A 13,352-nucleotide genomic window follows, 5' to 3' on the forward strand; every position below is an offset into this window, starting at 1 on the left:
AGATTGCATCTCTAACCAGCGGTGTGACACAGTAGGTTTATTGTAAGCTTGCTGCACTTTTTTTTTTAAGACATGGCATGCGTTAGTTATCGCGAGCAGCTTCAACTATCCATTTCGCTTGCTGTAAGCTTTACTTCACGGCGCTTTGTTTTCCGGCGGTTTTCCTTTTGGATTGTATGTTTCAAGCTAATAAGTGTTAGCTTTCACAGCGCTTTGTTCTCACGCAGTTTCATTTTAATGCCCGACGGGTTTCTTTCAATGCGCACACACAAGCGTATCTTTTCCGGCGGTTTCATTTTAATGCAGGTTTCCTTCAATGTGTGCACACAAGTGGATCTTTTCCGGCGGTTTTAATTTTAATGCCCGACGGGTTTCCTTCAATGCGCACATACAAGCGGATCTTTATTAAATTGTTTAGGTGCTGCGCTACAATCACTAGCATGTGCGTGTTTAGGATTTTTGTGATTCACAATACCCAGAAGTAGTTACAGATATGCATGCAAATTAGTTTGCATCAACACTACTTTTCCTATACATAAGCTGCTGGAGTAAGCGTAGTGGAACTACGCATGCACACTCCTCTACACAGGGAAATATTTTCCTAGTGTAGAATCTGCTACTCTACTGAGCTGCCAAAAACTAATGTGGCTTGGTGTTTTTTCTAACACAATTTATACAGTCGGTGACTTTTTTCTGTTACAAAGCCTGCAGTTCTCAAAATAACAGGCTTTGCATCTGCCAGAGGGCAGTAACGATTTACAAAGGAGACCTTGAAGTTAAACATTACCTTCCGACTTGCAAAATGTCCTTTGCAACCCAACAGGTTTCCTTCAATGCGCACACACAAGCGTATCTTTTCCGGCGGTTTCATTTTAACGCGGGTTTCCTTCAATGTGTGCACACAAGCGGATCTTTTCCGGCGGTTTTAATTTTAATGCTCGACGGGTTTCCTTCAATGCGCACACACAAGCGGATCTTTATTAAATTGTTTAGGTGCTGCTCAACGATCACTAGTATGTGCGTGTTTAGGATTTTTGTGATTCACAATACCCAGAAGTAGTTACAGATACACACGCAAATTAGTTTGCATTAACACTGCTTTTCCTATAAATAAGCTGCTGGTGTAATCGTAGTGGACCTACGCATGCACACTCCTCTACACAGGGAAATATTTTCCTAGTGTAGAATCTCGGTGATGTTTTGCTGTTACAAAGCCTGCGGTTCTCAAAATAACTCGCTCTCTTCTACTCTGCTACTCTCTATCTACTTTCTACTACTCACTCTCTACTACTCACTCTCTACTACTCACTCTCTACTACTCACTCACTCTCTACTATTCACTCTCAGGGCTCGACAAATTCACGTATTTGCGAGGGAGAATGGATGAGGATGAGCTGTTTTTAGGTCCTACTCGCCCTTTCTGGCAAGTAGGAAGACAAACTAAGTTTTGCCCTCTGTCTTTTAAAGGCATCTTTATTGCACATTCCCTTTGTTTGCAATAAAAATGCCTTTAAATCTTGTTATCTTGTCTCTTTTGCTCCGTTTTCAAAGGCATTTTTATTGCACACAAAGGGAATGAGCAATAAAGATGCCTTTAAATCTTGTTAACTAGTCACTTTTGCTCCGTTTTCAGAGACGGTGGTCAAGTAGGTTGCAGTTGGGTCGAGGGGATTTTCCAAGGTACTAGACTTGCAGGACTAGTACAATTTTTTGGATTTTTCGAGCCCTGCACTCTCTACTATTCACTCTGTACTACTATACTCTCTACTCTACTACTCACTCTCTACTACTCTCTACTAAATCTCTTCTCACTCTCTTCTATTCACTCTCTTCTACTCACTCTCTTCTACTCACTCTCTTCTACTACTCACTCTGTACTACTCACTCTACTGATCACTATCTACTACTCACCCACTCTCTACTACTCACACTAATACTCACTCTCTACTACTCTACTCTACTTCTCACTCTTGACTACTCACTCTACTACTCTCTACTGCTCACTCTCTACTCTACTACTACTCACTCTCTACTACTCACTTTCTACTCACTCTCTTCTACTCACACTCTACTATTCCCTCTCTGCTACTATACTCTCTACTACTCACTCTACTACTCACTCTCTACTAAAACTACTCACTCTCTACATCTCACTCTACTCACTCTCTACTACTCACTCTCTTCTACTCACTACTACTCACTGTGCTACTCACTCTATTACTCACTCTCTACTACTCACTTACTCTCTACTACTCACACTACTATTCACTCTCTACTACTCTACTACTCACTCTCTACTACTCACTCTCTACTACTCACTCTACTATTCACTCTCTACTACTTTTCTACTCACTGTCTACTACTCTATTACTCACTCTAGCTACTACTCACTCTCTACTACTCACTCTCTACTACTCTCTTCCACTCTCTACTACTCACTCTACTACTTACTCTACTCATTCTACTACTCACTCTCTGCTACTACTCTACTTCTCACTCTCTACTACTTTCTACTCTCTCCCTACTGCTCTCTCTACTCTCTCCCTACTGCTCTCTCTACTCTGCTACTCACTCTACTACTCTCTCTCTATTACTTTCTCTACTCACTCTCTACTACTTACTCTCTACTACTTTCTACTCTTCTACTCACTCTCTACTCCCTCTCTACTACTCGCTGTACTACTCACTCTCAACGACTCACTCTCTACTGCACTCTACTACTCACTCTACTACCCACTATCTACTATTCACTCTCTAGTACTCTATACTACTACTCTCTACTCTCTACTACTCACTCTCTACTCTCTACTATACTACTTTCTACTATTCACTCTACTACTCACTACTACTCACTCTCTACTTTTCTCTACTCACTCTCTACTACTCACTTTGTAGTACTCTCTACTACCCACTCTACTACCCACTCTACTACCCACTCTACTACCCACTCTACTACCCACTCTACTACCCACTCTACTACTCACTCTTTACTACTCACTCTTTACTACTCTCTACTACTCACTCTCTACTACTCACTCTACTACTACTCTTTACCTGTCTCTACGCGCACACATATGCACATACATATATATACATCTGCATATCTATATAAATACAAATATAAGTGCATGCATACATATACATATACATGCATGTTATGTACATGAAAGTTTCAAAAACACTAATAAAAGCAAAGTTAAAGAGCCACCTAATTACCAACAGAATTGCTTTAACTTACTAATGTTGATACCTTTTGATGGCTGCTGGAGTAGAATAAATGAGAAAGTGTCAGCCTAATCAGAAGCCTCCGCTCCTGATATAGAATTGCTTTAACTTAAACGAGGGCGAGACCTATTGCATCTTCAATGCTTATTGGGACTGTAGGTAATGGGGCTGAGTCTTCTTTGTGAGCAGAAACGCTCCACATCCGGGATGATAAAGGTCTAACACTTGTTTTCGTGTTTGGAATTTTGTCCTTTGTTTATCAGTATGATTTTCAAACTTAAATTAAAAAATGAATTTGTACAACAGCTTCACCTTCCCCTGCACTCCTACGCGCCAGACACACTTTTTCTGTGAATCACTTTCTTTGCAAGGCTCAAATATCTGGGAAACACCGCAGAAAGGAAAGTTGATATCTTGCAGTGGTCAGTATAGTATTAGTGATAAGAAAGGGTCCAATCAAACTATAATTTATGTGCCATATGTATTCATTAATGTCAGTGTTTATCTGTTTTCATTGTGAGTGAGAGTATTTGTGTAAGCAGTTGAAATGTTAACTAAAATGTAATAATACTTATTGTATAAATCTTTCCCTTTTAGGTTAAAAACAAAGCGCCGGCAGAGGTGCAGATCACAGCAGAACAACTTCTCAGAGAAGCGAAAGAGAGGGAGCTTGAACTTCTTCCTCCACCCCCCAAGCAAAAGATCACAGATGAAGAGGAATTGAATGACTATAAATTAAGGAAACGAAAGGTAAGTGCTTGGTGAATGTGGCATTGTCAAATGTTTGTGTATAATTTAAAATGGAGATTGGAAAATAATCCTAGTCGCAGTGGGCTGTTGAATATTATTTGAAAAATATTTTCGCAGCCTTTACTTTGCTGATGACTTGGTTCATTTATTGGCCTATTTTGCTTTACCGGACTGCATAGAGAGTTAGGTTCCCAGAAGGAGTACTCAAAGTACCATAGTATAGTTTTGCATTTATGATCTATGGAAGATAACTTATGTCTGGCCTAGTGCACCAGTGATGGTCTCCAAACATTAAAATAACTTTTTATTGAGTGCATGTTGTGAAGGAAGCCTTCGCTCTGCACGCCTTCCTTGAGATGACCTATGAATCACCCTCAAGATGGCAGTGATGACATTAAATCGCAGAGCAGGAGGTTATTTAAATCTGCCACATTTCCAACAGATTTTTCTTTTTATCATGAGAAGAGATTGCTTTGTTAACAGAAAATGAATTAATATTTCATAGTTGAGCAGTATTGTTTGACCATACCCAACCATGCGAGGAATTTCTAGTAAAATATGTTACTTCCACACAACAGTCTGTTTCAGTTTTGAAGTGAAGTTCTTTTGTTACATTTTAAGAGTAAGGGTACTTAAATAGTGACTTTCATTTGAACTTCCAGGGTAATGTAACAACTAGAGGATTTTTTTTTATATAGTTGAGACAACTGACTGTTATCTTCTCGTATGTAGTCACAGGCGTTGAAGCAATAGTTTTAGTATGATAATCAATGACAATTTAAATATCCACAAGTAGGTGGGCCTCACTGAAAATTAGTTCATTCTTATCCAAAAGGTCCATAACACTGCTGTGAAACTCGTCGCAAACCTAAGGAAAAGAGACCATAGGCACCCCATTCACAGTGGATTCCATTGGCTACCACTTTGAGTACAGATTTAAATTAAGATTTCACCCAACCCACCGGTGTTCCTCCCTCCTTCTGCAGGAAGATTTCTCCATACTTGTCCAAAAGATCTTTCAAATCGAGAGACTTCAGTTGAAAAAAAACTGACATTAGTTTAGAGGGAGCCATTTGTTTGTCAAAGCAGCTCTTGGACAATCTCCTCTTCTGCTTAAGAATGCACCCTACATCACGGTCTGCTGGAAGGTCCTTCAAATCTTCATTGAAGGTTTGTTGGAGAGAGAGGTTGGCTACCCAAAGTGCAATTGCCAGTTTAAGGGTTAGTTTTCTCACAACGTGGGCTCTTATCTGTATACTTTCCAGTAAGATATGTGAATAGAGTATTTTTAAGCAAAGATCAAAGCTGTACCGCCTTTGTACATCAACTTTAAAAACATAAGTACTTCTTTTAGTCTAATGTTGTGAGCCTAGGTAAAATTATAACACATTAGGCTTATTTTTTGTGTGTGATTCTTTTGTTCTTTTTGATTTCAGACTTTTGAGGATAATATAAGAAAGAACCGTACTGTCATCAGCAACTGGATAAAGTATGCACAATGGGAGGAAAGCCTCAAGGAAGTTCAAAGGTAAGTGTTATGTATTTGGAGTTGTATTTACTTAAATACTATGTTGATTTTTACAACTCCTTCGTTAGATTTGTTTAGAAAGTAATGTTTCCTTTATGTACATTATGAGATGAAGTGTCTAAACTGAACTTTTTTTTTTTGCTTTCCATTTTCCTTTTAAAATGTTGTCTTGCAGGGCACGGTCTATATACGAGCGGGCTCTCGATGTGGATTACAGAAATATCACCCTTTGGCTCAAGTACGCCGAAATGGAGATGAAGAACCGCCAGATAAATCATGCTCGCAACATCTGGGATCGGGCCATCACCACCCTCCCTAGGGTCAATCAATTCTGGTAAGTCATGTGTCTGTAATGATGCAGCTAGCGCCTAACAGCATGTGCAGCTGATAAAAACATTCTTTATATTCACAGTACCGTTGCACTATTTTGTGCCCTCCTTTTGCACTTGCCATTCATTGAGATTTTTAATTTATTTAAAGCTTTAGATAAAAAGTTTGCAAATCTAAATTCTTCCCTTTCCAAAAGACAACAAATTATCATAACCTAGTAAGAGAGTGTGCAGGCATTTCTACTACACAAGCTGTTAATTCAGCGACAAAAAATGACTTTTGATATTTCTATCCCTTCCCCCACCCTCCAATAGTATTTTGTTGCACATGCATTGTGACTTGTTGATTAATATTACAAGTAGCCTGAAGTAAAGTTTTTTGGGAGAAGGACACTAAACAATCTGTGATGGATTTTCCTTTTGAAGTGTTTAGAACAATATATTTTACCTGAAACATTGGTAATGGAATACATGGTCCAACTTGCCTCTCAAGCTGTATCTCAATTTCTTAATAATATATTAAACAAGTCAGTGTAGCTTTGTACAATCAGTGGTGTAATGACCAACTTGAACAAATTAATCTATATATGAAGGAAAGTGTCTAGTTGAATTTGTCTCACAAAGTTCTCTTGATTCTTTCTTGTAAGGGATAGATTGTAGCCTTATAGAACAACTGATCCTTTGGAATAGAGGGAGAGTCCTTTTATAATCCCTTAAAGGCATAATTCCTTTCTCTCCAATGTGTCTATGGTGGCTAAAAAGCAGCTGTCAGTGGAGACAGGATCTCTTTGGGTAAAAATACTGTTTTCCCATGCAGTAAAAGTGCAGTCGATTGTACACAAAAAAGTTTATTTTGTGAAGCACAGTAAAAGATTGAGTTACGACCTTTCGGAGCAGAGTTCGGCTGTCCTTGAATCCTCTTCTTGCAAGAGCACATGAGAAATGGAAGTGGATTCTGCAGCAGCAGTAGGAGTTTGAACGGACTTGGAGCGAGGGAAATCAATCTGATGTTTTCTCTCCTTCTCTGTAGTCAATAATTCCTTTTGTTTGGTTATTAAATCTTTCCACTTATTACGTTTCTTTTAAAGGGGAAGAATGTGTTGTATATGATATATGATGAAAGTGCAGTTCATTTAATTTAAGTGTAATAGTGTATGATGTTACTGTGTGTAAATCAACAGATATTTTTCTCTTATTCTTCCTACATTATAAAGGTTCTGTGCTCATGTTCAAGCTTGCCATAGAACGTTAGATCTCCAGGTTCTTTTGTCCATTGAGACAGAATGATTGGAACGCTGGCCCCAACATTCTCATGAATTTGTTAACTCGTACATGGCAGCCTCAATTGTGCAAGGGTCTTACAATGATGGCCGTTAATGGTTTTTGCCCCTTTTCAGTATTTGGTCTTCTGTGACTTATTTGTGCAAGCATTGCAACAGGTTGATGAGATGTACATTTGGCACACATCTTAGTGCATCTCTTTGTGAACAGATGATGCTCAAAGGTATGTGCTAATAACACTCTTGGCCTGTCTCAATCAGCATTTTTTTCTTTCTGTGGGCAGATGCTGATATGTTTTTTTTTTCAGAAGATTCACTCACTTTATGTTTTGGTTGCGCACACAACTTGACTCACATTATTAAGCTTTGCATACATCTATATATTTCTCTTTTTAAAAAGACACCCTTTATTGGGGGTTTAAATTTAGTTTTTGCATTAGCACGTAACTAGCAACAGTATCACAAGGAGAAGTAGTATGAATGAATAAATTACAGATATATATCCATGGAGGAGGATATTACATAAAGCAATTCCCAGCAATGGAGACATGCACCTTTTCGGCATGTTGGGTACAAATATGAAAGGGTCGTCTCATATAAAACATCAGGCAGTGCTGGAGTCAGACAAACTGTCATCCCCAGTTGCGGAGGCCTGCTGAGAGCTTGAGTTGCATAGAAATATTGCAGTGAATTGTACAGCTTTTGTAAAGCAGTGACATTTATACGAAAGTAAGTATTGTAATGGGGTCGTTGTTAGGAATGCGGGGAGATCCGGTCACGGACTGAATAGTCAGGAGTTTTTAATTGCTTGAGAATGAATGAATGAATAGATACACTTCTGTGGTGCATACTGCAAATTGAGTGTAGTACATGAGAAGACCCTTTGCATTGCTTCAGTTAAACCTTAAATTGGTATTTCCATTGCTTTTGCTGAAACATGAATAAGTATTTCCTTTGCTCTATCTAAAGAATGAGCAGGTATTTCTGTTGCTATAGTGAAAGCATGAGCACATATTACCGTTGCTCTAGCTAAAGCATGAGCACATATTACCGTTGCTCTAGCTAAAGCATGAGCACATATTACCTTTGCTCTAGCTAAAGCATGAGCATCCATTCCCATTGCTCTATGTAAACACGAGCAGTTATTTCCTTTGCTTTAACTAAGCATGAGCTCTAACCAAAGCATGTGCAGGTGCTTTCACTGCTTTAGCTTAAGAATGCCTTAGCTTTGTTCTAGCTAGAAGAATAGTTTCAGTTCTTAAGTTCAACCATGGGTTATTTCCCATTCTTGAGAAGAGCTACCATTATTGTGTGAGTTGTTTATAATGCGTTTGCTTGTTCAGAGAAAATCTTTTTCTTTTCCAGGACAGACAGAGAATTTTTCATTGCTTTTGTGAAGAATTGGCTCTTGAAAAACATTGACCACCTTTCCAAATCTTAGTCTTAGCATGGCCAGACTTTGGGCATTATCCCAAAAGTTACTCCTCTCAGTGTATGTCTTGTGTCTGAAATTATCCAATTCAGAAGCGGAAACTCTTAAGGGAGTTTTCTTTGAGTCATCATGTCACATTTAATGGACTCTGCCCTGTGTCCTTTATGTATCTCTTTACCATTTTGCACCTTGGAAGTGTCAGATATGGGAAGGCTAATTACAGTGGCAAGTAATCTCAATTCAATATCTGAACTCCCTAAAAGTGAACCAATATGAGCCGTCGACCCCCACTTTCCCTGCCTTAAACCTGGGATCCAGGCCAATGCAATTTCTAAAATTTGAACCTCAAAACAATTCATGAAAATATGAGAAACCAGTATAGATCAAACAAATATACTATGACATATCTGATTTAATTCTCAAACACAAAATATGCACACATTGAAATGTTATTGAGAAGATAGCTTTTCAAAATTTGGTTTAATTTCTAAAAGGCGCAGTGAAATGCAGTCTCTAGCATATCACTTTCTTTTTTACTGTTAATAAATGCTCTCTTTTTGTTGGTGCATACCAGTGTGTCAGTTGAGACCACTAGTTGTGCACTCAACATTCTGTTTGCTGGACTTGTGCAGCTCCACAAATCAAGCTAAGGATACCATGTTTAAGGCCTCTAATTTCAAATGTCTTCATTTTTTTATTGAAACATTTTAAAACGTATAATTTCACATTTTGCTTTTTCAAGTATATGCACTTTCTTATAATATTTTATTTTCTAAACAGTTGTGAGCCCATTGAATAGGTGTCACAGGCTCCAGATTAAGAACTGCTGATCTAGGTAAAGCAGGGTAGAGATTGTAACGAATGTGACCATTGTGTATGAAAACACTACAGATTTCTTTTTCTTATGATATCTACGTTGGATTTTGATAGCAGTAACACGTCCTCTTAAGGTCTCTTCGAGACCTTTAGTAAGTGGCTTTTAAAAGTTCCACCAGAGACTTTTGCAGGCCTACAGCTTGCGTTCACAAGCTTGTGCACGTGCACAGCTGCCATCTGTATCTTTATTGCTGTAATCAGGCTCCTCTGCTTGCACTACCCCCCTCCTTTTTCTCCCTCCCTCCTGGTCAGCTTCATTTGTGTCTTCTAGCTGTGAATCATGCTCCTCTGCTCGCACTCCCCCTCCCTTCTCCCCCTCCTCTTAATCAGTTTAATTTGTGTCTTCTATCACTGGTAATGCTCCTGCTTCCACCAGGCACACACACCACCAGCCGTCAGTGCTCGCTTTCACCAGGCACACATACCACCAGCCGTCAGTGCTCGCTTTCACCAGGCACACACACCACCAGCCGTCAGTGCTCGCTTCCATCAGGCACACACCACCAGCCGTCAGTGCAAGCTTCTACCCGGCACACACACCACCAGCCATCAGTGCACGCTTCCACCAGGCACACACACCACCAGCCGTCAGTTCATGCTTCCACCAGGCACACACACCACCAGCCGTCCGTGCACGCTTCCACCAGGCACACATACCCGAGCCGGCAGTGCACACTTTCACCAGGCACACACACTACCAGCCATCACACTACCATCCGTCGGTGCACACTTCCACCAGGCACACACCACCAGCCGTCGGTGCACACTTCCACCAGGCACACACCACCAGCCGTCCGTGCACGCTTTCACCAGGCACACGAACCGCCAGCCGTCAGAGCACGCTTTCACCAGGCACACGAACCGCCAGCCGTCAGAGCACGCTTTCACCAGGCACACGAACCGCCAGCCGTCAGAGCACGCTTTCACCAGGCACACGAACCGCCAGCCGTCAGAGCACGCTTTCACCAGGCACACGAACCGCCAGCCGTCAGAGCACGCTTTCACCAGGCACACACACCACCAGCCGTCAGTGCACGCTTCCACCAGGCACACACACCACCAACCGTCAGTGCACGCTTCCACCAGGCACACACACCACCAGCCGTCAGTGCACTCTTCCACCAGGCACACACACCACAAGCCACCAATGCACGCTTCCACCAGGCATACACACCATCAGCGCACGCTTCCACCAGCCACACACACCACCAGCCGTCAGTACACGCTTCCACCAGGCACACACACCACCAGCCGCCAGTGCACGCTTCCACCAGGCGCACACACCACCAGCCATCAGTGCACGCTTCCACCAGGCACACGCACACTACCAGCATTCAGTGCACGCTTCCACCGGGCACACACACCCCCAGCCGTCAGTGCACGCTTCCACCAGCCACACACACCACCAGCCGTCAGTGCACGCTTCCACCAGGCACACACACCACTAGCCGTCAGTGCACGCTTCCACCAGGCACACACACCACCAGCCGTCAGTACACGCTTCCACCAGGCACACACACCACCAGCCGCCAGTGCACGCTTCCACCAGGCGCACACACCACCAGCCATCAGTGCACGCTTCCACCAGGCACACGCACACTACCAGCATTCAGTGCACGCTTCCACCGGGCACACACACCCCCAGCCGTCAGTGCACGCTTCCACCAGCCACACACACCACCAGCCGTCAGTGCACGCTTCCACCAGCCACACACACCACCAGCCGTCAGTGCACGCTTTCACCAGGCACACACACCATCAGCCGTCAGTGCAGCAGGCAGGCTCTCCTCAGAGTTTCTTGGTAAATATGTGTTTGAGCCTGGGAGGGAGTGGGTCGAGTTTCCTTAAACCATGCTGAGTATGCAGGTGCAGTGCATGAACTCCTGTTTGAGTGAGTCATGCTGCCTGGGGCTCACTCACTCCACACTTGTAAATTGCGCCTGCACCAGGCTTTTTCTCATTTGCAAAGTTTGGTGCACAGCTAGGCAGCCCCCACACCCCCGGGAATGACTGCTTCCTACAACCAGAATGGAAACAACATTCAGAGCAATAAAAACAAGTTCATTTGATGCAAAGAACTGTTAACAAAAAAACCATGTCCAGCCATTGTAGATCTGGCAACTTAAACAAAACAGTAGCAAAAAACAAACAAGAATTGGCATAGCTAATAGGTCTAGCTTTTTGGTCCGTATAAGTTTTTAGTTGTGCAGCAGAATATCCTTGGTGCAACAACACCAACTGTTGCATGGCTAAATACTTATAAGGTCCCAAATGCGAGACCTATTGGCTATGCCAATGCTTGTTATTTTTGTGCAAGATCACCCTAGCAAATAGCTTATTTGTAAAAAGTGCTTCTTCATGGAGAAAAGTGATCACTTTTATTTTGAATCATAAATTACGTAAACTTGCCTTCAAAGGATGTGTGGACTCGTAGTCCATATAGTTTTGGGAACCGGACAATGTTATGTTGTTCCTGAAACCAGAATTTTTTTCCTACTCTTATTGGTGTGGTAGAATCAAAGTAAGCCATGCAGTCAAATGGCGATGCCCTATGGATAAAAGGACTTGAGCTCGAGATACACGTCTACCTGGCGACATGTTAGTTTGAAATTAGTTTTATTTCATTTTACTGACCAAGTTAGTGATGTGCTATTGACAGGTTTCCATAAAAAAATAAAGATGCAAAAAATTTGACTGCAAAAATAAAGGCGATGCAAATATATGTCCATTAAAAATATTGACATCTTAAACATTCTCATGTACAGCCAATCTTATTAGCAGCGTGTTCTAGATTACACGATTAATGCCAGCCAAATCATACCCAGAGACAAATTCCTAATGGTGGGATATGTTGCACTTTAATATTGTTCACCATAGTTCTTTTTGCAGGGTACATTTTCTTTTCAAAACTTTATTTTTGTGATATATATATATATATATATATATATATATATATATATATATATATATATATATATATATATTTAAAAAAATCTTTTTATTTAACAAACACAAAATAAATAATAAGCATCAGGCGACCATCAATAAATTTACAATAATCACTTAGACATTACAATGGATACTTGAGATTTTCTTTAGGATCATGGAGATTCCAACGCCACAACATCGGTTTGCACAGTCAGAGGGACAAAAATATCACCTCTATAGCTATTCCATGCGCCCCAGATTTTCCCCCATTTTCCAGGGCGACCACTAGCCACATACCGATCTCTCCCTGAACATACTCCAATCAAGATCTTCCATCCATTTACCAAGTTGAGGCACCTGAGTAGCACCCCATAACTGCGCGATGTTACGCTTGGCAATCATACATACAAGTGTCACCCATTGTTTCCCATGTGTTGTGAGGTCCGAGGGCTCCCAAACATTCAAAATACAGCGTTGAGCCTCTATCTGCATCTCCACCCCCAAAACCTCTTGGAACTTTTCATGTATCTTCGCCCAATAGAGCTGTATCTCTGAGCAGTGCCACAATATATTCATAAATGTTCCAGTCTCTCCACATCCTCTCCTGCACCTCTCATCTTCAGCTAAACTCATTCGCACCAATCGAGGCCCAGTCATATAGGACCATTGTAACATCTTCAATTGCACTAGCCTTAATCTCATCTGGACGGCGACTGTTTTAGGGGATGACACCGCCTCCCTCCAATCTTCATCATCTATGACTAATCCGTCTGCACTCCATTGCTCTCTAAGTGTCGCTAGTGGATCCTCCATATGATTTATCAATTTTCTGCAGATCAGTGAGATGGTTTTAGTGGGGAGGTGTCCATCCAGCACTCGATCTTCTAGCGGGGAAGCCTCAGGAGGCGTAGTGCCCCGGGGAATATTTGTCAGTAAAGTATGTCTTATCTGTAGATACCTATATCTCTCGCTCTCGCTTAGCTGATAGCTGTTTTGCAAGGCCT

The 13,352-nt window shown here is 41.5% G+C and overlaps 1 protein-coding gene across 1 annotated transcript in view; it reads left to right on the plus strand.

Annotated features, from left to right (window-relative positions):
• CRNKL1 (crooked neck pre-mRNA splicing factor 1) overlaps positions 1 to 13,352 on the plus strand; it is a 168,764-nt gene that overhangs the window by 36,964 nt on the left and 118,448 nt on the right. The window contains exons 2-4 of the mRNA XM_086927520.1: positions 3,823 to 3,975; positions 5,412 to 5,503; positions 5,679 to 5,837. Coding sequence (XP_086783646.1) covers positions 3,823 to 3,975; positions 5,412 to 5,503; positions 5,679 to 5,837 — 404 coding nt within the window. The remainder of the gene's footprint in view (positions 1 to 3,822; positions 3,976 to 5,411; positions 5,504 to 5,678; positions 5,838 to 13,352) is intronic.

Source organism: Lissotriton vulgaris, chromosome 6 (genome assembly GCF_964263255.1).
Source record: "Lissotriton vulgaris chromosome 6, aLisVul1.2, whole genome shotgun sequence".
NCBI classification, from domain to species: domain Eukaryota; kingdom Metazoa; phylum Chordata; class Amphibia; order Caudata; family Salamandridae; genus Lissotriton; species Lissotriton vulgaris.